The 26,279-nt window shown below is 38.7% G+C and overlaps 2 protein-coding genes across 2 annotated transcripts in view; both read right to left on the reverse strand.

Moving 5' to 3' along the window:
- LOC119734293 (epidermal growth factor-like protein 7) overlaps positions 1-14,540 on the reverse strand; it is a 51,012-nt gene extending 36,472 nt beyond the window's left edge. Inside the window, exon 1 of the mRNA XM_038207713.1 lies at positions 14,433-14,540. The gene's annotated coding sequence lies outside the window, so the exon portion shown is untranslated. The remainder of the gene's footprint in view (positions 1-14,432) is intronic.
- A 163-nt stretch (positions 14,541-14,703) lies between these two features.
- LOC119734570 (lysine-specific demethylase 8-like) lies at positions 14,704-26,035 on the reverse strand. The gene is made up of 3 exons (XM_038208106.1): positions 25,976-26,035; positions 23,003-23,323; positions 14,704-14,892 (listed from the first exon to the last, which is right to left on the reverse strand). The coding sequence occupies exons 1-3, from the start codon at positions 26,033-26,035 to the stop codon at positions 14,728-14,730; spliced, it is 546 nt and encodes a 181-aa protein (XP_038064034.1). The 3' UTR covers positions 14,704-14,727.
- Positions 26,036-26,279: the final 244 nt, after the last annotated feature.

Raw genomic sequence — 26,279 nt, forward strand, 5'->3', positions numbered from 1 at the left:
GTGGCACTCATGCTGTTTCAGGGGATGTGTTCTTGGTTGTCTTGGATACCCAATTTTTACTATTTTTAACAGGCTGTTTTGGTTTAACCAGGTTAGTATTTCTGTAAAAATATGAACAATTTGGATTCCCAGTAGAAAATAGCAAAGACATTTAACCAGATTTGGATGTTCTGTTACGTTTCTGAATTCCTGTAAGGGATCCCTCAGTGTGAACAAAAGATTCATCACCAAATGATGAAGAAAAGTTTAAGTTAAGAGAAGGAAGAACACGGTTTGTGAATTGAATGAGATGTTAAATTGAAGGAGTATTAGGACAAGTAACACTATAAATATGACTGAGAGATATCATTTGACTGATTATAATCAAGATATCAAACTTATCAAATGGTGACAATACAGGGCGAGTCAAAAAGAAAGTGACAGAATTAAAGATTTTTTGTAAAAAAAATATATGTGACACGCATTTCATAAAAATATCATAGGGATAAAGTACATGTTATTGACTAGTAACTGTTAAAATTTTACTTAATTCACATACCCTATTCCCAATTTATGACTATTTTAATAAAAGATCACAAAATTCAGCTGTCCACCACTGATCATTTACCATTCTATGAAGTGATGAATACCCATTTAATACAATGAAACATAAACATGTTCCACCTCCATGCATGAACAAAAACTTGCAGAGAGAAAACGACAAAAATCGCTATCGATATTTAAAAAACAACAAGAGTGGACTTGTTCCTCATATTCAAAACAAAAAATCTGACAGTAAAAATATTGTTTCAGTCTTGACTCAAATGATTAAAATCCCATTTGTATTTGAATGTGTGTGTAATCTGTAATTCTCACTCAGCTCAATAGCTTTCAATGACATTCCATGGACAGCTATATATTTTGTTCACTGGATAAAACATGCATAACTTCTGACAGCATGGATCAGTAATTCTTTTTTTTTTCAGCTGAGTGGAAGAACATGCTCTTTTCAGACATACTTCAATAGTGTATCGAATTTGATTCCTTTTTTATATTTTGTTTTAAATTAATCCAGGTCACTTTCTTTTTGACTCCCCCTGTAGTACACAGCTACGGCTAGGCGTAACACACGCGTCTATGGGCATGGATTCAGCCGCTGTCATAGGCACATGTATAATTGCAAGTCATAGCCAAATCATTCAGACGTTGCGTTACATTGAAAGTGGTTAAGGGAGGGGGACATGATGGTGATGATTATGGTGATGGAGGTGACGGGATATAATAATGGCATTGAAGATGATGATTAGGTATACAGGGTGAGTAAAAAAACACGAAACCCAAATTTCGGGAATATTGTTTTAGTGAAGTTCTGCATGTAGCACTTTCCAAATCTAGGATATAAAAGCCCAATTCATAAGCTTTCTTTTAGTACAAGAATCATTCAAATCACTTAAGTACTTTTCAAGTTATGGAATTTTAAACACAACCACCGTTTTAAAGTTCTGTCCACGGATCACACAAAAGGTGTGAGTTCTTTCAGCAAAACGAAAACAATTCACACACATCCCTATGTGATTTGTTTTCGTTTTCCTGAAAGAATACTGTGGTTGTGTTTAAAAGTCCATAATTTGAAAAGTACAAGAGTGATTTGAATAATTCTTGTACTAAAAGAAAGCTTATGAATTGAGCTTTCATATCCTAGATTTAGAAAGTGCTACATTTAAAACTTCACTAAAACAATGGTCCCGACATTTGTTGTTGTTTTTTTACTCACCCTGTAGAGAAGGATGGGAGTGGAGATGGTGAAAATAATGCTAATGATGATTATAATTACTTGAAATGGTACCTTCGGGGAGACAATTCCATAGATGTGTGCACACAAAAATCTGCAACTTTAATGACTCTCAACAAACTGTGTAAACTTGGGTTTTGTATCACGAGGAATCGAATATGCTATTTGCGACACTAAAATTATGCCTCGAAATAGGACTTTAAACGTTAGGGAGACATTCCAATGTCTCCCTAATCTACCTTGTCTACCTAAGGTACAACTTTTCAGCAAAACATGTCTCCCTAATGGGTCAATTTGTGAATAAAATTATGACCAGAAAAAAAATCAGTTTGGTTTGTCGATGACAATGATAAATTGTGATCTCAAATAATAAAAAGGAAAGAAGACAATTCTGCAAACAATGATAAATTTGTGATCTCAAAATAATAGAGGGAAAGAAAAAGAATGCGCAAACAACCCAAAGTGAAAGTCACAACTGTTGTGGTCAAGTTGAAGCCTCAGTAAAGTTGGACCGAAGTCATCAAACAAACTGCGTCTTGTGTCTTACCCACAGGGCAGCGAGACAAGCATTTAAGTCATCCATTAGCACCAGCGATGCCTTTCTCCTGTGAGCCATTAGCGAGCAAATTGGGTCAAGAGTATTCTGAAATGGGTCTCGGGGAAATGCCGTAGCATCGTTAGTGTCACCAAAACGAAACGACCCTAAGCGCCCTAGAAACAAACAGTTGGGCTTTTACGTTGCAAAATCATGTGGGGGGGGGGGGGAATTGGGTGATGTGATCAAAGTAATGGATAACACCTTTTTTTCAAGACAGCGGTTTTGAGAAATATGCTCAAGTGTTTCGGTGCCTTTGTGACATTGCACAACAATGTGTGTGAAATCAATTTGTGGTAGATATCAAGTTGTTATTGACTTATCTTTTGCACCTTAAAACATTTTCCCACTCAAAGTTTTGAAGAAATGAAAGTGAGGTTTGTAGATAAAGGGCTCAAAAGAGTCAAAAGGTGATAAAGTTCTTTCACCTTCAACAAGACTTTGACAAGTCCGAACATGCCGCAAAACCACACATCAAGAGGGCAACGACCACGATGAGAAGTCAGATAATTCAAACCCAAATTGGCGTTTCCCATACGATATTAATGTCTCAAGCCACCATTTCCCCGACACCGTAAAAGTGCCACTGCAGTTCAACTCCAGGCGCCAGTAGCCTTCAGAACTTATCAAGCGTATAGAAATGTTCATATTTCAGGGTTGATAAGGTAGCAGACATGTTCCATCTCAAATGAAGTCATGTTGATATGCCTTTTAGAACAAGTTGGCCAAATTTCTGATTGAGTTGCGCCTGTAGGGGATCTGTCTTGAAATGCTAACACTGTGTTATAGATCGACAACGGAATGTGCTACATGTATATTCACCTATGTAGAAGACATAAACATTCCGACTAGGTGTGTGTAAAATGTTGAAAAACATGTTTTGCATGTAAATAGAGATTTAAGGGTAATGTACAACATTTGCTTTTTTTGTAATTTTCAGAAATGGATGGATTTGGGGGTCTGTATGTTATAGCAAATATTGTTGCACTGATCTGTTTAACGTTTTGTTTTCAAACATGCTGAAAAAAAAATGCTCTTCTTGTAGTCTGGTTCCCTGACCCTACTTTAAACGAAACAGAGCAATTTATAGATGTCTGGGACTTCTCAGGTCAGGGAACCAGACTAGCTGGCTTGCACCCATTCAGGGATGTGTAACTGATTGCAAACAAAATGTGTACTAACTCAATTTGGTAAAGTGGGGGCAGTATTTGAAAAAGTCTTTTTTTTCCCAATGATGGTCGGCCAACCATCGTTGGAAATTGATACAAATTCCACTTTTCTTGAAAATGACAGCCCACCAGGTGGCATGATTTCACAGGATGCTTGAGACTATTATTCACGTACAAGTTATAGTCAAGTAAGGTATTTCATAATAATGTGGTAGTTTTGTTTTTTGATGTTTGCAAATGTTGTATATTACCTTTAATCAATTGCAATTTACAAATGTACATGTATGGAAGTTCATTTTTCAAAAAACAAATCAAAGTACCCCCTCCCCCCAACATTCCAACCTCAACTTGAGAATGAAACGGTATATTGGTACGACACTTGCAACGTACAAGTGCAATTATGAGTAGAGTCAGACAATTAAGTACAATTGGAATGGGTACTAACATGACGTACAATAGAGACTGAGTATTAGTATAAAGCTACCGCTATCGTACGATATTAGGGTCGGATGTAAAGAATGCCTTTGAGAAGAGCTTATCAAAATTGGAAACAATGGCAAATCTTATCTTAATGGTTTAAGTAGGCTCAAATCCGTCTGCCTTTCATCCGAGGGAGATAAACATTCCGATTGCAAAGTTTGTCAGAATACTCTACAAGTTCACAAACATTTTTAGAATATAAGAAATTCACTGTTGAATTATGGAAGCAGTGAGCATAAAATACAAGACAAATTGGTTAAAAACAATGTTGAGAGGTAAAGCTTGAGTCAAGAGGGAGGGGCGGAGCACATGACCATGAAAGGGGGAGGTACTGAACAGGCACAGGTAGATCTTCGAATGGAAGAACTTAAAAAGAGTGGCCCTCAGTAGACTTCTGCTTTTACATTCATTTAAACATTTACCAGGAAGGGGAAATGACAATTCTTTATAATCCATTTATGGAACCTGGCGGAAGTTTTTCCATCGGTAGACCTCCAATCTGGAGCCCTAAATTAACAACTACACATTCCTTGTTCCTGTCACCCCAGATAGACAGGGAATTCAAGGGGAAGGGTCAGTACCGCCCCTTTTGATCTTTGACCTTTATTTTAATTATTTGCATTCCTCTGAACCTATGAACAATTCTCATCTGTCCTTCATCGGTGGCAGATGGGGGTGGGGAGGCCTAGGGAGGAGTGGGGGGGGGGGGGATTGCAACTCAACACCCCCAATAGCCACTAATGGGGCCACATAAAAAATCTAAAGTTCCTAAATTTATTCTCAAATTGCCTTAGAATGCATGAGAAAGAATTATAGATTTCAAAACTTTCAGGGGGCATGCCCCCCCCCCCCCTGGACCCCCTAGCACACCTTCACTCACCCCCCCCCCTTCATATCAACACCCCTCCCCCTTCCTGAAAGCTAGATCCGTCCCTGCTCAGGAGTCTCTGCATTCGATACTAAATCAAGAATTTGATTTGAGAATTTGCGGTGGAGAGTACGACTTTGACCAAGTTTAAATCAAAATGTTTCTCTGCTCTTTGTGCAAAGTAATAAATTGATCCAAAATTGGAGCTGTTGAAGAGTTTGACTCCAGCAGTGAAACCTTCTCCTGGACTGATTGAGAGTTCCCTCTGGGGGTGTCAAACTCCGGCCCACCAGATCAAATTCAGTACAACAATGGTCCACGGAGAGGTGTCTACCAGCCATATGGAGTACATTTCTCTTCAGATAAAAAAGTTGGAAAGGATCTACAGCAGAATGTGGTAGGGTTTATGAGGATTTTTCAGGTCTGGGGAATGTAACATGGAACATTTATCTTAAAACACAATACAGCTGGGATGTAGCAATGTCAAGGGGAGGGTTTTTCTGGGGCTGGGGCCATGGGGGGGGGGGGGGGGATTTCACCCCTCTCAAAGCTCAGGCGTAGAGCGACGAAATGGTATGAAATTATAAAAAAATATTGTGTATCTCCTTGAAAAATTATTACAAAATTCAAAAAAACTTAGCATCTTACACATTTTCAGCAATTGTATGCAAAACCTGGTTGTACTCAAGGTGGTTTACAACAACCACCATAAATCCTTCCAGACATTTTGGACATACTCTGAAACATGTGAACATGATTACTTCAGTACCCAATGGGATCATAAAACAGTTATAGCATGTCACACTGAGTTTTCCTCAGGTGAAATTTATGGCATTTTTAAACATGTGGGAAATGTTACAGAAACTTTGTAACAATCCTACAAAAGCAACAGAACTTTTTGTAACTTGAGAGTGGCACTGATATACTGGAAGTCTCTAAAATATTGGATATGGTTGGACTTGGAGCAGAATCCAGCACCCAGAGTTATTGCAAGGGCAACTGATGTCAAATTTGAAGATACGGGGTAATGGGGGCAGAGGGTAGGGGGGAAAATGGGGAGCATATGGGGGTCTGTTGTTTAGAAAGGGTGTGATTGGGGTTTAATTGGGTGATGATGAGCTGAAAATGGGGTGAAAATGGGTTGTAAAAAAGAGGAATGGTATCAAATGGGTAGTAAATGGAATGGCAATAATTCAGAAACAGACTGATTGAAAGAGGGTCTTCTCATGGGCAGACAGAAAAAGATTGATCAACTTTTGTCATACAATCCAAAGTTCACCTATTTTGTATTTTGGACAGTTGATGACTGTATACATGTACATGAAACTGTAATCCAGATGTTGGGCGGTGGGTGGGGGGGGGGGGGGGCAAATGGGCTCTGGTTGTTTTTCTTTGCAAATATTGTTAAAAGCAGGAATGGGGTTGGTGTGTGTGTGGGGGGGGGGGGCATGGCTAGGAGGTGCTGGTGCTAAACTAAGGAATTGTTAGAAAGTGATTTATTACCTACCCATTTCATCAATAATATCTTGAAGAACAAAACAAATTGATGTTGTAGCTGTACTTTAAAAATTGCAAAATATTGGATAACCTTTTTTAGGAGTGCCTTCTAAAACAAAACTACGAAACCATAAGGGGAAAAACTGACCTTCTGAACTAGGATTCAACCATGGTCTCCAAGAAATGCCACTCCAACATCTTATCAATCGTTTACATCAACCATAACAGACAGTGTTTATTTCAAGGAATATTTGAGCCTGGTGGACCTTCAGTTTCCAGATAAACATCAATTTGACATGTTTTTATAACATTCACTGAAACATTCTTCCATGAGCTAGTCATAAAAAGAAGAAGTTGTGTTACACAATCCAACTTCCAAGCTCCATCCTTTTTTTATTTCTAGATTCAGGAATTAAAATCTTTCTATCGATTTATTGAGAAATGTCGAACATGTAGAAAATTTAGATGGCCCAAAATTATTCTGCATGGTGGTATTTTGAGGATCTGAAATGTTTATAACAAAAGCTAATTGAAGAGAACCAATTGTTATTTCGTTCAATTTTGTTTGGCCTTTTCCAAACACCTAGGGCAACAGAGCAACAAACCATACCTTAAAGCCACTCATATCCACAATATGAGTTCGAATTCCATCATTGTATAAACTGGGATTGATTGATGAACTGTGGGAAATTATTATCCTTGACCACTCAACACCTCTGTTAGCAAATCCATCTCCGATACCTTTGTATCTTTGTCAAAAAAATATCACTAACCAACGCCAATGATCATTTGAACTGACACTTCAAGTAAAGACACAAGTGCCACATTGCAACACCCTGAACCACTAACTGCCAAAATTGCCAATTTTTATTTCCCGTCTATTAATTCAAGGTCACAATCTTTCCCGAAATCAATCTGACACATCAAAAAAATTACAAGCCATTGTTAATTTCTCAAGTATCCACTTCTAAAGAGTTTCATTTTTCACACCCTCGAAGTTTATCGACTGGAGAAATTGCCGATAAAGACCTAGAGAAAATGCCAGTAAAATACCGGATTCGAATCGAATGATCATGAAAGTTTGTTTTGAGAAGGTTCGAATGGAGAATAATGAAGTCAATATAATGGTTCACGAGGGCTGTAATAAATGGAAGGACCTTATCGATGGGCCTTAGGGAATAAATGGTGTTGGCAGGTTGAAGTGAGCGATGGTTTTTTGAAGGGAACTGCCAAATTATTCTGATCCAGTGTCAGAAATGCCTTGGTCACTTTAAAAAGGTCAGATGTCTATGAATGCATTATGGTTGTTTTTCATAAAGTGGGCAAAATTTGAGATTACATCTTTAGTGAAAGAAAACAAGACAAGGCAGAGAAATAAAGAGGTCAAGATTTAAGTACGGCAAACAAGACCGTTGAGAAAAGACAACTAATTTGTTGAACTTGAGAATGAGATTGAATTGAGCTACATCCAATGCAGAGTTCGAAACTGAGTCAAGACCGAGATTTGGAGAGTTTAAGACCAAAGTCGGAAAACTCGAGCCCAAAACAGGACCAAGCGGAAGAATTTGAGATCAGGCTACGGGCAAGACTTTAGGCGTTTGCTAACAAGACTAAATCCACAACTAAAGATTAGGTTTAAGAGTAAGGCGAGAACACAACCTAAAGATTTAGAGACAAACAGGAGATATAACTGACTGGCATAATTTCAAGAATAAACAATTCTGAAAGATATTTCCTGAAATTGTGACCTTAACGTCAATACCAATTTCCATTCACATTTCAATCACTACAATCCAGAGGAAATCACAGACTGTGTATTAAGACGTTTGGGATATTAATTGATAAACACAGGAAAGAAGATATGTCAGAAAAATGGGAGAAAATATAATAATGCATCAGAACCGTGTGGGGGGGGGGGGGGGAGGAAGAAGGGGGACAACGGGACATCAGAACTTAAGGATGTTTATATCCAGATTTTCATCTATTAAGGATGCCCCCTTGCACAGTGAAAGCATCACACCGAAATGAGATTGACTGAAACTCAACTAATAAATTTCCTGTTCTGCTATTTTTAAGTTAGCAGTTCTAAACTGACATATTTTTGGATATAAGAAAAACAAATATACAGGTTGTGAAAAGTAGCTTTTTTTAGCCTAAGGTTCATGATTGATAAAATTAGAAGAACCTGAACACATCTCCTCTAGTCCCGAACCACCCAACCAATCACCACCTATATTTCAATCAAGTTTTACGATTGCAGGACAAGGAGACTGTACCCATTCCATTCTTGTATATTTTACATCTATACTGAGACCCCTGTACACCAGACTAAATGCAAACAAATAGTCATAAATTAGTCTTGACATTAATCCAGTAAACTAACCAATGAAGCATTCCATAGATTGGTCATTCCCGACAAAACAAGCTTTTCAGTTTTTTCAGCTAGATTAACAAACTCATCCATCAATCAAAGACGCTTTGGCTAAAAAAAAAAACTATAGAAGGTCACTGACTGCGAAGCTGCTTTCCAGTACAGTGAAAATAGGAAATGCGATAGATTTGGGGTTTGTTTTGGTTGCCATGTCGTCAGTCAGCCATAGCAACCTAAAGATAACATGTGAATTAGTTGCATCCCATAAGCGAGATGGGAGTTACAATTATCTGAATAAATTACTGCAAATGTTAAAAGGGCAAAGCCCAAGGGCTTATGGGATACTTGACGGCTTTGCACACAAGCCTTGCTTGTTCTCCGCGTTGTTTCAAGCTCCGAGCTACGGAAGCCAAGACGTTCTCTTGACGTGGAAGGAGATTCTTCCGAGAAGGTCGGATTAAGGATGGGATGATGTGTTAACAGGGGTTAGCTAACTGTATCAATATTGTGACGGGCTCTGAATGGAGTGCGAAGCAGCCAACTTTGAAGTATTTACAAATGGTAGCGTACAATGGCAGCTTTAGAGGTCTAAGTTGTTGATAATAGAACAGAAAAAGAAAAAAGTTGAAGAATAAATGGTGTGGCAAAGACACTAGTTCCTGGTTCTTTTGGAGGATTGAAAACTTCTTTTCTCAAGCAGAAACACTCAGGATCAGAGATTAGAATGGGAAATCAATGTGTCCGAATGTGAGGGTTCAAAGATGCACATCTTCATAGGGCATAGACAAGTCTCAGAGTATTTGCCATAGTTTTGTACCAAGGGATTTTCAAACAATCTTTAAAGAAAACAAATGACACTTCAATCACAGCAAAGACATTTTGTTTTTCACTAGAATAATTTCACAGGGAGTTTAGTTCCCTTACTATCTTTCAACGAAGTTTGTTTTTCAACAATAATTATGCCAGTTACTTTTTGGATAGCTGCAAATGATGGACTCTGGCTTAAAGCATTTTTTTTAATGCAGTTATTATTTGGACCATGTATGGGACTAGAGGCATGCAACTGGGATATAACAAAAAAGAGAGGATATTCTTAGCTTGACAAGACTTTATAGGCCTACAGCATTATAATGGCATAAGTGTGAAGTGAAAAACGAGGAAATCAGCTAATCCGAGGAATAGTTGAGTGCCTGGATAAAAATCATATGATATCAGTAATTTTTTTTAAATTTAAAGCAATATAGGTTGAACTTCCAGCAGGAGAATTGCTGCAGGGTTTGTAGTCCTGCATAGCAATACTGAGACGGTCTTTGTCTCGTGGGGCAAGCCTCAGACATCGCTACCATCAGAACTTCCGTAAGGATGCTTAGTTTTCTCGAAAGACCTCAAGCAAGAAACAAAATCACAGGAGCATGTAAACATGGCCGTTGATTTGGTCCTGAGGGTGGGTGGAACAGAGCCAGGGTCCACAAGGTATGGTATTTGGGAAATACATCAAAAGAAGGGAAAGGATACTAAACAAAATGTGGTAAACAATATGTAAAAATAATCATTAAATCATCAACTTAGTGCAATCACAAGCAAAAATTGCAAAACACCTTGGGGATGTTTGTATACAAATTGTCCTGGAGAATTCCAAATCACTTCGATGTTGAGGGTTTTTTTGTAGAATTTTAGGACTGATAGAGTTGGCAGAATCACTTTCAAACTTATTGAGAGAGCCTGTGGGAGTGTTTCAATGGATTTTGCACACCGTGGTTCATGATGTGGTTCAAGAGTTTGAGAAACTTTTATTAAAAACAACTTCAAGAAGTTTGGGAAATCTACATTAAACAGAAACAAATGCGTTTCAGCCGGTTCGTTAGTGTGACTTCCCTTCACTTTAAAACACGCCAACTGCACATTAAATAGCATTGAAACCACTGGAACTGGAAGTTAACATAATTGAGTGTTTATCCAATGGGCGCAAGTACATGTATTTAGTGGCGTTTGTATATGGTGTAAATCGAGGACACACATGTGCAACATCATCGGTGAATCGAGGACAGGAACCAAATCGAGGACGACCTCGATTGAAAACGTGTACAAAACCAATGGAGCTGTTGCAAAAAAGTTTAGAGTACAAACAAAGGAAAAGGGAAGAGGAGCAAAATCCTCGATTTACACCATAAACAAACGTGTATGTGTGCGCGCGTGAATGACGAAGTCACTAACGAACCGGATAGCGGTTCACACATTTTGCTTATGAATTTTTAAAAATAAACAATAATAAAAAATAAATAGAATATGGCAAGGTTAGCAAGTTTTGGGATATCTGCACTGAACCAAAGTAATTCTGAGAAAATACTGTGGATTGAAACAAGGTCATACTATCACACTTTGTCATATTACATGTACATGTATATACTCTGCATATTTCATATAAATGAAAAATTTAAATGGTGCTAAAAAAACTTTAAATGGGAATTACTCATGATGAGAGAAATCTGAGTTACGACCTTGTTGCACTGATGCCACAATATGTACAAGTCTTTCCTAGGGAAAATGGATAATCCAGGCCAGCCCCGTTCCAGATGTACCCCTACCCGGTACTTCAAACTTGACCGGACTGAAACAATCTGATAAGAGATCAAGTCTTGCAATTTCTCAGTTCACCCAAAGAAAGACAGGAAACTAGACTTACTCTGCGGAACTACGGAACTAAAGGGATTAGGATTCTACAGGAGTGAGGCGAAGGTGGAGGGGAGAGGGAAAACAGGAAGTCAGCGCTTGGTGAAACGGAGAACGATCGTTACCGGCGGTAAAAAGAGCATACAGGCAACATGTGTGTGGGTAGCGCTCATGTCAATCGCTTAGAGGTCTCTCAAACTGTTTTGGAGATTTCATCTCTCAGTAGAGAATTTGCAGAACAGTGTTAAAAAGGCAAAATGAATTTGCAGAACAGTGATAAGAAGGTAAATTGTGAATGCGAGAGGAAACCTATATACAAACTTGCCAAATGGTGTAAACAACCTTGTAACTCGGATGAAATGGACAAGTACAGGCATATTTTTTTATAAATTTGCCTCAGGAAATGTTTAGGTTTATAGAACTGAGTTCCAGTTTTATTTCAAATTCAAGTCACCCTATACTCAGTATACTGAACATAATTATGTAGAATCCTAAATAATTCCTACAATCTGCAATTCCTTAATTAGAGAAGCCTATAATTTTCTTAAATGTACTAAACAATATGTAGGCCTACTTTGGCTATAATTTTCAGAAATGGATAGATTTGGGGCTTAATTTTTTTGTAGCAAATATTGTCACACTGACCTGTTTAAAGTTTTGTGTTCATACTCATAGCTGGAAAAACCAAGAAAAAAATGCTGTTCTTGTAGTTTGGTTCCCTGACTCTAATTCAGATGAAACAGAGCAATTTATAGACATTTGGGAATTGTCAGCTCAGGGAACCTGAGTAGCTGGGTTGTACCCATTTATTGATGTGTAACCGATTTCAAACAAAATGTGGACTAACTCTTTTTCCAACGATGGTCAGCCAACCATCGTTGGAAATTGATGCAAAAAGTCCACTTTTCTTGAAAATAACAGCATACCAGGTGCCATAATTTCACAGGATGTTTGTGACTATCATTCACTAACGGTCAAGTAAGGTATTTCACAATAATGTGGTAATTTCGTTTTTGATGCTTGCAAATGTTGTACCAGTTTATTACCTTTAACCATTCAAATGCTAATTCTCTTCACACCACTACACCTTTTTACAGGCCATTAAAGCAAGTTCTATGAATAATGACCAGTGTACTCCCTTTGACTTTTTGGGTCTTCTAATAGATCACATTGTCCCCCCAGGGAAATCTGGGGCCAGCAGTCAGTGAAGAATCTCCCTTGTCAATGTCATGGGTTTTTTTAGACCTGACCTTATGTGACCCCTCAGAGGGCGAGCTGGCACCCATTGAAGACACCCCTGGTCCATGGACAGAGTGCTAAAGGCCACAGGCGGGGAAATACATGTTTCTGGGTCCCTTGATTCGAATTTGTATACTCTAAAAGATTTTAAAGTAGCACACTATCCACAAGAAAACACCGTGGCCTAGTTTGACAGGCCCAGTTTGTGGGTTCAATGAAATGTCTCTTATTTCTGAGGGTTTTTTGAGGTAGCGGTGGGGCGGGTGTTAGTTTACAGAAAATCTGAACCGGAAATTAACTTTATTTTATTGGGAGTACATGTACATGAGTTTTGTTTTGAAGGCCAGATGAAATAGAAAAAATCCCAAAGATTAGATTTTTGTAAAATTGCGCAAATGTTAACAATAGGATGCAAATGCAAGAAAAAAAGGTTTCAAACTAAAATAGGGGATGATTTCATTTGAAAATAATGGTTTATACTTGTATTTGTACACATTGAGTCATTTGATGTCAAAATTAAGATTTCAATGAATTTTTTGTGAAGTATAAAAAAAAAATATAAAAAAAAATAATTAAATTTCATATAAATTTGCATTTTTTATTGGGAGGGGGTTGTATTTTTACTTCACATTTTGGGCACTGTTTCTCAGACCCACGTAAATGAAAGTGTTGAAAACTTCCCGCCATTTGCAAACCTGTCAAATACTGTTTACCTATTCTCATGGTTCTATACAGCACACTGCTGCAGAACCACACTACAAAGATGAACCAACGGGGAATGGGGCGCAAAACGGACAGAGAGATGGGGTTGAAGCAATTTGAGAGGGGAACCATTGATGAGAACAATGATGATGTGGACGGAGAGATGGGGTTGAAGCAATTTGAAAGGGGAACCATTGATGTGGTTTCGTAGCAGAAGAGGGCTTAAGTCTGGGTCAATATTTGTCCTCTCGATGGTCGCTCGAGTTGACCCATGGGATCATCTGAGTGACTGCAGGGTCAGTGCATTGACCGGTGATGATTGACAGATTTTTTTGGAGTAATGCTGGTCAGTTTACTTTTTCCTAGAATTTTAATATGCTATTGTAGTTTATTTTCTATAATAAATCTTGACTCTAACAATCTCTTTGTATAGCAGGTGTCAAATACGTGACTTGATATATTTTCTTTTTTTCATAATTAAAACTAAACAAATAAAATATTATTTTGTGAATTTTGATCAAAAACCTTGACTCCAACAATAGTCTTTGTACGATATCTGTGGGCGTCACTACATGGCTTGATGTATATTTCACTTTCATAAATAAAAGTAAAATGAATGGAATATTTGTGTGATTTTTTTTTATAACTCTTGACTTCAACACTAGTATTAATTTGTACGATACGTGTCAAATGTATGGCTTGATATTTATTTTTAAAATTAACATCAAATATTGAAGCACCAGTCATGTTTTTCAGGGGAACAGATTTTTAAATTTAAAATCAACAATCCCATAAAAGGGTTTTAATAAAATATTGGAAAAGAAAAAGTCGCTCCTCAGCAATAGCACCAAGCCGTATTTTAATGTTACAAAAAAATTTCAGAAAAAAATTACAGAACTTTCTGAAAATAGTTTTATCAAATTTTGCCAGCACTGTCTACAAATAAATTTGACTTTGCAGCCAAATACATATACACTTTTTTGACTACCCTTCATTTTGTCGAGGGGTAATAATAATTGATGATCAATGAAGAACATAATTAAAAACTTTTATCATGTGAAAATTCTTACCTTGTCCACGAATGGAAGTTTGACTATTTGACCACGTTTCCAAGGTGATATGCAAGTCACGTCCACCAGGAATTGGTTGTAGTGCCAAAATCTTGGAGGAATGTACAGCATCTCCCCTGGATTGAGAACAGCCTCTTGGAAAAATGGATGAGGAGAAGCGATCCTACGTCCACCAGAAACTGACAGAGAAACTAGTGGTGAGGAATCTGATGTAGTACCAGCATCTTGGAGGAATGTACAGCATCTTCCCTGGATTGAGAACAGCCTCTTGGAAGATGGACGAGGAGAGGGGATGCTACATCCACCAGAAACTGACAGAGAAACTGGTGGTGAGGGATCGGATGTGGTGCCAACATCTTGGGGGAATGTACAGCATCTCCCCTGGATTGAGGACAGCCTCTTGGAAGACGGCTGAGGAGAAGAGCGGGAAGCGGGACAAGTCTGGGTTTTCAACATCAACCTAGAAAGAAAGTTACAAAAAGTTACAACAAAATTTGAAATTTATTGCAAACAGAAAGAGAATTCTATTACAAAGCATTTTGTGAGCTTTGAGCTATAAAGGTGGTGCACAAAAAGACCCTTAAGTGTTGGATGAGGGCATTTCCTGTCATTTTTAGTTGATCACTTGCTCTCAGATGTTGCTATTCCACATACTTTTAACAGAATGCATTTAAAATGAGAAAGTGGGCCTTGATCTCTAAATGAGCATTTTGTTTTCGTAAAAAAAAACAGAACTAATTATGGACAAATCCTATTACGATTGCAGACCAAGAGGGCCATCCCGACCCAGCCAAATGTGAAGGCCCTGCTTTCAATAATACAAGCCAAAAATCTTTGCTAAATACAGCAGAGAATTCTGTGTTAATGGCTAGCGACTTTCATGGCTTTATAGTAAGAACTTTCAGCTGGGTCATACCGGTATGCATACAACCACTAACTGAAAATTCGGTGCTTACAGGGATAGAGCAGAATTTCTTTGCTTGCACTGTCTAACCCATTAATCCGTGTACTTCCCTAAAGTGCCCTATCCGTTAATCCTTTTACTGCCAAAACCATCCCAACGCTCCATGGTTTTATCGGTCAATTAAAGAATAAATACAGTGCAGTACAATGTAATACAAATATGCTAATGGGAGAACAGCCATCAATTGATGAAATTAGGCACCATTCTCTTGAGAATAGTTACCCAACCACCTGACAGTATGACCTCAATTTACACTCTTAGAACAAATATTGTAGGGAGAAGCTTCACCACTTTGTAAGTAAACACAAACCCTAAAAGATCTCAGGAACCACAGGGGTATTGTCGAGCAAACCATGGTGACCACAGAAGTGCAAATGACCTCAAGGGAATGACATTTGACCCCTGTGACCTTTACACAGCCACTGTGCTTTATACTAAAACTTTTCTGTGAAAAACATTAATTGGACTTTGCCTTTCTGTACTTCAGAACTGATTTCTGATTCTTTCTTTGCAAGGCAATTTGCCGATAGTTCGAGATCTGTTCCCCGATTGATACAGGATGTGGAAAATCCGAGACATTTCTTGAAGAGTTTGGAACACCACATTTTTGGGGTCACAAACTTTTTTGGAATGAAAGAGAAAATGAGGCTTGCGTCTGATGAATTGGCTGTGAAGTTGTCGGGTCAACTCCCTTGCATCAGAAAAGGAAATGAATCAGAAAATTTGGAAAAGATCAAAAGTAAACAAAAAGTCTCTTTTTCCCATCCAAACAAAATTGGGAACTGTTGTTGACACAATATAGTTCTGACTGTATGCTCTGTTGATCAAGAAGAGATTTCAATTGTCAGGACCAGGAACTTCAAACAGATGTGGATTTACATTTTGTTTTTTCACAAATGATTTCTGACAAAGACAGGGGGTGGGCGATTGTGGGGTAATTGTGTCGGAACTTAAAGAGATGTGTAAAGTTTCATCCTTGATTTCTCATGCGCGACAATGAAAAGCCATCAAGCGAGACTTCGTCACAAACTTTCCCGGGATAAATTTGGGGTTAAATCTTATTCAAAGAGGGTTTATCAGCTTTGGTAAATTTCAAAGGTACATTGAAGTGCACAGATGGTGCATTTGTAGTTGCTATAGCATATATCTTTGTCCAAATAATGACCAAAAAAGAGGGTGCCAAGTTACACAAGGTGACTGTGTCCAACCAAAAATATTTCGTTTAAGGGTTCAGAGATGTTGAAAATGAGGTTTTTTTAAATGAATTTTGACAAATTTAATTGCTGCAATTAAGTCTAGTTTATGCTCTGCACTCCATCTGTTAACAATAGGGGGCGCTATTTATTAAGCTATCCGTAAGAGGGTGTAAAGGACATCTGGCTGGTTTACAACTCACGTACACAATTTAAAATGTATATACATGGGTAATATACGCGAAATACCAGTATGTGTGTTGCAAGACAGCACCAACAGTCCTTCAAGTTATTGTCTATTTCTCATTTTCACCAAAGGGGGTGGGTGGGGGGCACTGATCTCTATATAAAGACTGGATAGCTAATAAAGAGCCGCACAATGTACAAATTTGACGCCATATTGGTGAGACCGGCTGGTGATCTACAAAGGACAAGTTGTTGTTTTTATAGACAGCATGATTTCTTTTGTAACGTCGCGGTTCACTTGACTTATATTTTGACCAACATCACTGACCAAGGTTAACTACAATTTTTCTAACGTCGTGGTTACTAAAATGCCGCAAATATAACTTTTTCGGCGTTTTGAAATAATAATCACTACGGAAATGTGTCCCTTTTAGAACATCATAACATGTGTACGTGACCAAAATGCACGTCAACTGTTGATACAACGCGCGCGTATTTACGTGTAGAACGTTCGTATTATACGCGGCCATCTTCGTGAGACCGGGGGCGAATTGGTCAATATGCAAAGTCTACTGTGTGAATGTTGTATGCATATCCGCTATCCAGTCTTTATATAGAGATCAGTGGTGGGGGGTGGTGGGGGGTGGGGGTGAGGGGTTGGGGGGGGTGGGGTGAGGGCGTTCTTGTGCATGGGGCTCATACTTCAAGGACCTACATGTATAATGGTCACCTGCATAATACGGATCTTTATGCCAGGATCTATTGTTTAACGAAAACTTATTTAGCTAATGGCACTTGTGTTATGAATTACGGCACTTCCTTTGATTCACTATTTTTAATGGATTTGAGGAACAGGTCCAATTTGCTCACAATTGTTTTGGTTTGCTCCTCAGGAAATGTGTCTAGCATCCATCACAATTGTCTACCTCGATTTAAAAAAATGGTCCCAAGACATAAAGACAAATGTGCGACCTGCTCCAACAAAATGAGTCATAAGTCACTAAGGTTGCAAACTGCCCTCGCTGAGCCCATAAGCCTCAATTTGCAGGATTGGGTTGAATACAGAGAAGGGTCACTTTAGAAGGAAACATTTGGAATTAATGAATTCCATGTCGCGATATGATGCAGTGAAATCAATGGCAGGAACTCCAGTGTCTGGATTCTTTCTTGAATTGAATAATATTGTCATACAATCATAAATCACAGATTGATGCAATCTGGAGGGGGAGGGGCAAGGAAGAGGAAAGAGGGTGGAATAGGTTCAATTGGGTTAGACGCACAAATGTGGGTTCGAGTCCCATCTGAGTTAGCTTGTAAATATCTTTCACACGAGCTCTTAGAAATCAGTGAGCATACAGAAAAAAAAACCCACTGACAAACATGAAATCACTGAAGGGCAAAGCCCAATATCAAGTCCTTCAAACATCCTATGAAATGTAGTATGATTTACTCAAATATGAGAGTTTTTCCTATGGGGCTGGTGGGGGGGGGGGTCCTAATAGTGGTGGGAGATATCAGAGATTTCAAAATCTGGTTATCCCAATTTTTTTTCAAACCTAATAATCTGATTTCACCAGAAGTTCCCGTTCAACTCACAGTCAAGCCAGCAAAAAGTGACAAGCGAGGTGCTGCATGCAATGCAGGCTCCACAACGATTGGGTATAGGTACATGTAGAAGGATTACAAAACACTCCAGAGCTGTAATGTTGAAAAAATAATAGGTTTGGAACTCTCTGATCGGTCAAATGGGCAGGTTATTCATGAACCAAGAATAACCTAATAACCTGCAAGCGAGTTAATGCAGTTGCAGCCAGAGACCATGGAGCAAATTGGGGGATGTTACAGAATTGTTTTCTTTAGCTTGTGTCACAAAAAAAATTGTTAGTTCCTAGTCCCCCTCCCCATAAACTATTAACATATTAATGCACAGCCAGGCATTCGTTTTGGCGGGTTCTTCATTTGAACTCGTCCCCTGAAGGCCATGGTTCGAATCCTGCCAAGGCCATGTAGTTTTCAATTCCCTCGTACCTGAAAGCACTAATAGTCAGTTTTACAATTAGCCCTTCAGGATATTTTGCATCAACAGGTACAAAACCACAAGTAATTTGTTTCTTGATTAGCAGAAATAAAGCTGGAACAAAGGACAGATGGTCTTTCAAAGCAACCTGTCTGATGCTTAACTGGAAACACACCAGAGTGTAAAAGTACATGTACAGTACATGTCTGTGAGAGACAAAAATATACTAGGATATACCGACTGGCGTCTTGTTGTTGGAATTTCAAAAGGCCGGCCGTGTCAGGTCATTTTCACCCCCTTAAGCGACGCTCCTGTTTTTTAACCCCTTCTAGCTCCGCGGAACAATTACCCGGTCATTATACCAGGTGTGGCTATTGTGTGGTGCATAATGGACTGATTCCAAAGTGTCTGCCGGCGATAGAGTCAATTTCTACTAATCCCTCACTTACTGACTCCGACAAGGATAACCCGCGGACATAACGCCGACTTTTGACGCATTTATTGTCAAATTTCTCCCGGTTTCAACTCCAATTGTGCAGAGCTGTTCCAGATTTGTCGATAACACAAAATCCGAGCTGCTTTTGGCCGAGAGGAAAAAGAAATGTTCGGGAACTTGAGTGTATGCTTATGAGGTGTTACTTTGAAAGCTGTAAGGGACTCTAAGATGTAACACTAACTCATAAATAAGCTGGGTTTACCAGAGGACAAAATACGTTTATTTTGTCGACATATTTCCGTAACTCGACTTTGGCACTGAAAAAAATGTGCCACATTTCATAGAGCTTGAGGCAGGCTTGAAAAACTTCAGTCAAGTCAGATTGTAAAAAAGATTAAAAATTAGGTGAAGTGCACACTTGGTAACTTCTAACTTCATCAAGTTCATCTTACAAGTATTGAAAATAGATACATTTTGCATCAATATTTTGAAGGCATTAGCACCTTTTTAATCTAAATTTTCCCATTTTACAACATCAGTGGTCTTCTCTTAACAATAACAATAACAATCCTAATGTGGTATTAAAGGTACTGGTGGAGTAGATCATTTGCAGCTATCCAACAAGTAACTGACCAAATTATTGTGAAAAAGCTTACTTGGTTTAAAGATAGTAATGACACTAAACTCCCTGTGCATTTTTTTTCCCTTCTGGCATGGTGTCATTTTGAAGAAAACAACAAAAGAAGGTCATTTCCAAAGATGTGTCAAGTGACATATTTCTGGAAGTTTCCATGAATCTGCCCCTCAAGTGTTCTAATTTGTAGTTGGTTTGCAATTGGGCAAATCCGTGAATGGGTGATGACCGGCTGAATGAGAATTATGTCCTGAACGCTGATTTCGGGATTGTGTCACGTGAGGGCGCAATTCAAAATATGACTCGGCAACTTTGGAATTGAAATCGAGATCTAAAATATTGTGTTTATGTTTGGCCTGTTTTGTCGACACATACAGTATTCACAGAGCTAGAACTCCATCAGATTAAATATGCATCCCTCTTTAGATTTTGAGCACTTTTGTTGGTTCAGAGGGGAAAAAATGCAAAAATTACAAATGGTCTACTCTGTAACCTTTAAAAAGACTAGGGACTTCAGTATCACGTAAGAATCAAACAACATTTCATATTTCAAACATTTGCTCAAGATTTACACAGTGCGCATTCCAGCACTGATTTACATCCTTATTATCGCCATACTCTGGATTCACTTTCCAAGGCACATATTTCACCACAAATAAATATCCCTATCACAAACTCCAAGGACAAAAATAGTATGACTGTGGATACTTTAAGTCTACATGATGAAGATTTACATCGGATGGTACACTGATGCCATCTTAAAAATTCTATAAATGAGTTTTAAGTAAATAGAGGAAGGTTGTGGACTAGAGAGCAAGGTCATTTGCTGTGGTAGAGTTGGAGGAATAAGGACTGAGAAAAAACTGTCTCTGTTTTGAAAATTCAAGGGCAGGTGCAATAATTTTATTTTATTTAAAAAAAAAACTAAAAAACATGTTTTTGCCCATATTTGGTGTTTTTAATTTTCTTGGAATAAAGTGCATTTTTTTTCCTGAAAAAGGGATGCAAAAACGTCGATAATATTTTCTGAAACTTAATTAAGAATCGATTTGTAATGCACTCATTGTCTACATTTGTTAATTTTATTTGCTCCACGCAGGATATGTCTGGGGCGAATGAGTCAGAATGGATTGTCAATTAACGGTGGGGGGGGGGGGGGGGGGGGGGGGGGGAAGGGGGGGGGGAAGGGGGGGGGGGTCTGACAGACAAGAGCTAGCTACAAACATCATGCAGGTTAAGGTGAGGGGTGGGGGAGGGCCAGCCTCACAAAGACAATGGAGGAATAAACAAGGCACGGCAAGGCTAGTAAAGCTGGTTCCAGAGAGTACAAGTCTATTCAACTGATGGGTAAGTCCAAGAAATGGTCCCATTTTTGTCCCATATGTAACACCATGCTTTACTTTAATTACATAATCATTGCAAAGACTAACAACATAAAATTCTTGTGGCAATTCTCCCTGCAGATGCCCAACAGTAGAATCAAAACCACTGAAATCCATGAATACATGTATCTTAGAGGGTCAAACTTTCATTACGCATGGGAACAGCGTGCGCGAATTATTGGACTTGTCCTGATTCAAAATGGCTGTTTTGCACGGCACAGCCTCTCAACCGTGGTCCATAGTAGGGTTGGAGTTTAGTTATCCGTGTAAGCACCGGACCCTTGTATAAGTCGTGCATGATTCTTTAAGTATGAAAGGTGTCCCCAAAATCTCTGTGTTGGACCATGGTCAAACGTGGAGAGTTTTGGATAGTGTGAAAGGGCCTTGATTGTAGGAAACCACAAAGGCAGCGAGTGAATCACAAAGACTTCTGCGAATTGAACTGGTTTAGCCTCATCAGTCAAATCGGCCCTAATTTAATCTGACGCCTGATGATTCGGAGCGGTTGACACTTGGTCAATGGACAGACGATGGGATGACTACCATTGATCACCTAAAGCTGGCGCCATTTCCGTGGAAATCACAAAAGGACATCAACAATTGTCAGAGGGTCACCGAAGTTCAAACTCGGGCCTGGCCAGGGTTTTCAGACATGGGATAGAATTGACAGGGCTGGATTCATTATTGAGATAGGAGGACTTTAGAAAAAGAGGACTTAGACTCTTTTACGCCTTTGCCTAATTCTGGATGACGAATGCAAAGTTTGGCTTTTTGCTTGGATTTCTAAACAAACTTTAAACTTCTTCGTCTTTACATGGTATAACTGATGTTTCACATTTCTGCTGTTGGTCGAAGGAGCCCAGAGTGCGTACCTACTACCTGAGTGCGACTCGCGTGAACCTGGTGCCACCGCACAAAATGGCTGCCATCGGGTTTGTCTAATTTTCAAATTACAAATGCGTCTCAAATTAAGAGCACGTGCGCATAAGCATAGTGCCACCATGCTTGGAAATGGCAACTGCGCATAAGCTACCCCACTGAGTCCAGAAGTGCATGCAGCAATGTGCAGTGAGTGACTGTGCAATTGTCAACCACTTTCAATAAATTTTCTAGCCACACTTTATCACTTGTCAAGACCTATAAAGCCTAATCATTTGTAATAGTTTGTGATCAATTACATGATCTCAACCAATTAGATTTAAATTTGTCCGCCAATCCCTGTCTGTGAATCGCCCACCGAAGTGTCAAGAATCTAATAATTTAATTTAGTAAGTCTCAAAGTTTATCACCTGGACAATGTCCGACAGATAGTTAAACATCAGAGGAACCGGTTTTGGCAGTTTTCAGGCCCGCTTAACAATGCTTCCATAAATTTCAGTTTATTGGAGCGTGATATTATCCATGCACGCAGATGAAAATCTGGAGTGATTTTCTAAAGGAATCTTGGGGGCCATAAAAGACTCAACAAGAATGCATTGAGAAGTTTATGATGTCTTGGTTATTGTCAGAATGGTCTGGAAGTTTCACTTTTGAAATGTTACGCTCTTGAATAAAGTTCTTGATATATCAGAAACCGAGTCTTATCTCAAAAACAAGAAATTTTGCTTCTGATAGATGAGTTTCAGAGGGACACTTTTATATTTTTAAATTTTGGGAAGATAAAACCGACTGTCTTCGGAAAGGAAAAGAAACATTTTGAACTGATAATTAAGACACCCATTTTCAATTGCTTGCTAAGGCCCTGATCCAAGATCTTACCTGACTAGTGTTGTGGAGAAGACGGTCCTCGTGAGGGTATAGATAGGGCGTCATAGCCTCGTCGTACAAACGGACAAACTTCTTGCCGACGACTTGGGCTAAGCAGTTATGCTTAGGGTCGGTATGGAGAGGGGAGACGGTGCCCGCCGGCCCAAACCAGGCATTGATGTCCACGTTACTGTCTGGATCATCGGTCTCGGTGTCAGGGTTAGAGTCTGCTTGGACTGAAGAGGATGGGTTTGGATTCTCTCCCGCATCCTCTGCGTTGTCATGGAGACAGCAGTAGTCTGGGATGCAGATGTCATCCCTCAGTTCTGGAATCTGAAAAAAAATCGACGAAAAATTATTTACTGACAAAAAAAAAAATTCTGATCACAGTTTGTTGATTTTAAGCTGGTCTGTTTCTTTTCCTGAATTGGAAAATTATGAAGGTTGTTTCTCAAAATGTCTGTATTAATCAGAAAAACTGTTTTTCAGTGAGACATATTATCATTTCTTATATGTTCTTTGAAAAGAAATCCATTAGTAACAGCAATTTTTTTACACACAAATTCAAATCCATTCAATGTTTATTCAATAAAAATCAACATTTGCCGCACAAAGCCAAATTGCAGATGGATTTACAAACACTGAAAGTGGAAAGAAAATAATCAATTCTCCGGAAACACTGTACATGTATTTCTGTAAAAATTTGTAAATCGAAACCCTAACTTTATTTTTAGTTCTTTATAAAACAGAAAATCACGGGAAAAGTTGTGTGTGCTAATATTGGCTGTCAAAATTACCCCATTCAATCAATCAACCACTTATGAAAATAAGTTAATTAAAGTTGTCTTACAGGTAATTGTTCATTGCTCAAGTAATTACAAAAAATTACCCTTAATTCCCAAAGACCAATTGGAGGAAATTAATGCTGTCGGCACTAACACTCAAGGTGAAAAAACAGCAGTTTATAATGTGTTAGACTTCTACTCCTCTTTCCTTCTTTCCAAGTTTTATCCAGAAAATAAATTTTGCCCGAGGCAACTCACTAATATTTTGAATTATTCAAAGAACCCAAAAATGTTGTGTCAGTTATGGGTAAGACAAGCCAGCTGTGATTTGTCATGTGTCATATTTTTTCCCTTTCAATTGAGATAAAATTGAGACATATTGCACTTTATAAAAGCAGAGTTATGATATGCATATATATTTTTGACTCTTCTTCATAACTCCTTCAGAATAGTTATGTGAAGTTTATTTGTTTATTTTATTTTATTTATTTCTTATTTTAACTGGGTAACCCATTCAGTGGAATCCACTGATCTCCCATGGGTTCCAGTAAAGAGAAGACAATGTGAAGAAGTTAAGGTTTTAGCTGTGAGAGGAAAATCCCAGAAGAATGTTCTGAGGAAAATCCACGGAATCAGGTAGGGACTGAAAACCAAATTCACATATTGGCCCAGGCGGGATTCGAACGTGGGTCACAGTGGTGGAAGTCGAGGAAAGTACCGCTACGCCAACCTGACTTCCCTAAAGTTTGCTCCGGTTCCTGCCGAACACATGGGGAAGGTGGATGGGCGGGTTGGGGTTGCAAGGGTAAGGAAAAGGTGTCTAGGGCTCCTCCATTTGAAAGAAGTGACTTACATTTTGTAAAAACACTTAATTTGTTACTCATTCACTCATAACTACAAACATAAATTGTACATACTGTACATGTACTATGGAAATACTTTGTGAGCTCTGAAGAAATGACATTGCCCAAAATTAAAGAGGAGATACAACATTTGCAAACATCACAAAACGAAATGATCAAATTATCACGAAATACCTTAATGGATTGTTAGGGAATGACAGTCTAAAGCATCCTGTAAAATCATGGCTCCTGGTGTGCTGTCATTTTCAAGATAAATGGGATTTTTCCAACGTTGGTCGGCCAACCAGCATTGGAGAAAACTGGCTTTTCTCAAAAACTGTTCCTAATTTTTAATAAGTAGTTATTCCCTGTTTTCTTTGCAATTGATTACACACCTGTGAAGGGGTATTTTACACACCTGTGAAGGGGTATAAGCCTGCTAGACTGATTTTCTGACCTTACAATTCCCCAAAGTCTATAAATTGCTCTGTTACATCTTAAATGGGGGTCAGGGAACCAGACTACAAGCACATGATTGGTTTTCTTGGTTTTTCCAGCATCTACAAGCCCAAATCATGAAACAAGTCATTTTAACAATATTTGCTAAAAAAAAAAACTAATCCTCCAAATCCATTTATTTCTGAAAATTGCAGCAAAAGCAAATGTTGTACATTCCCTTTAACATTGCCAAAGTAGCTATGAATAAGTTTCCATTAATGAACAGAAACTAGGACACAGGTTACCAATCACTTCCAGAACGAAACTGACAAACTGTCATCGTTTTTATAAATAGACGGAAGTTTCCACAATAATGATGCATCGTTTCTGTCAAATGTGAAATTCCTGTCCCGATGTGGAAACTGTAACATGTTTCCAGATATTTCTCGGTGATTTTTATGAATTGTTCGATCACCCTTCACGTCCCACGTCACTCCTCTTTGGTTCCAAGGTAGGGTAGGGGACACCCCTTGTTGATTTCAGGCAGAGAGAGGAAGCTAACAACTGAGTCAGACCTCGTTAATCAAACGTGATCATGATTGATCACTTTCCGGTGCTAATATAAAATTTTGCAGCGATATTAACGGCGAATCTGTGTCACAGTTAAGAATGTGGGTCAAATCAATTGGGTAATTTGTGCCCTTCCAAAGACTTAAGTTCAAACAATAAAATGAAAAGTGAGGGCTTTTTCGCACTACTGTCTAACTAAAGTATGTTGACATCAACTCGGGTTGACCATCAGCGGAACTGGTCTTGTGTAGGCAAGGCATGCTGTCCACACTTATACCGGGGTGTACGCGGGTCGGCTGTAGATTTGGGCTTTTCTACCTGGGTGCTCTACCCTGGGTAGAGTCTCTCACCCTGGGTCCTGACCAGGGTTGGATTTTAGTTTCACCCATGTGGAGAAGTGTGTAAGCCATGTTTGATTCTTACTGACATGAAAATGGTTCCCGAAACCTCTGCGTTGGAGCAAGGTCCAATAATACAACTTCAGGAATCACTGCTAATAAAGTGCATTTAAGAAAGCAAACTGTAGCCAAAACTAAGACAACATGGGGTGCTGCTTAGCACTAATACACATAATACACAGTACGGAATATAAGCAACCTACGCCCTGAAGATAGACACAGCTAGTCCAAAAATTTGGCAAAAAACTACTGGTGA

This window comes from Patiria miniata, unplaced genomic scaffold, assembly GCF_015706575.1.
Source record: "Patiria miniata isolate m_02_andy unplaced genomic scaffold, ASM1570657v1 HiC_scaffold_27, whole genome shotgun sequence".
Lineage (NCBI taxonomy): Eukaryota > Metazoa > Echinodermata > Asteroidea > Valvatida > Asterinidae > Patiria > Patiria miniata.

Excerpts from the sequence above, each read along its gene's own strand:
- LOC119734570 (XM_038208106.1), bottom strand. The coding sequence starts at position 26,035 with ATGGCTTACACACTTCTCCACATGGGTGAAACTAAAATCCAACCCTGG. Across the intron at positions 23,324-25,975 it reads AACCCTGGTCAGGACCCAGG|ATTCCAGAACTGAGGGATGA; the intron begins GTGAGAGACTCT and ends ATTTTTTTTCAG. Across the intron at positions 14,893-23,002 it reads TTCTCCACAACACTAGTCAG|GTTGATGTTGAAAACCCAGA; the intron begins GTAAGATCTTGG and ends CTTTCTTTCTAG.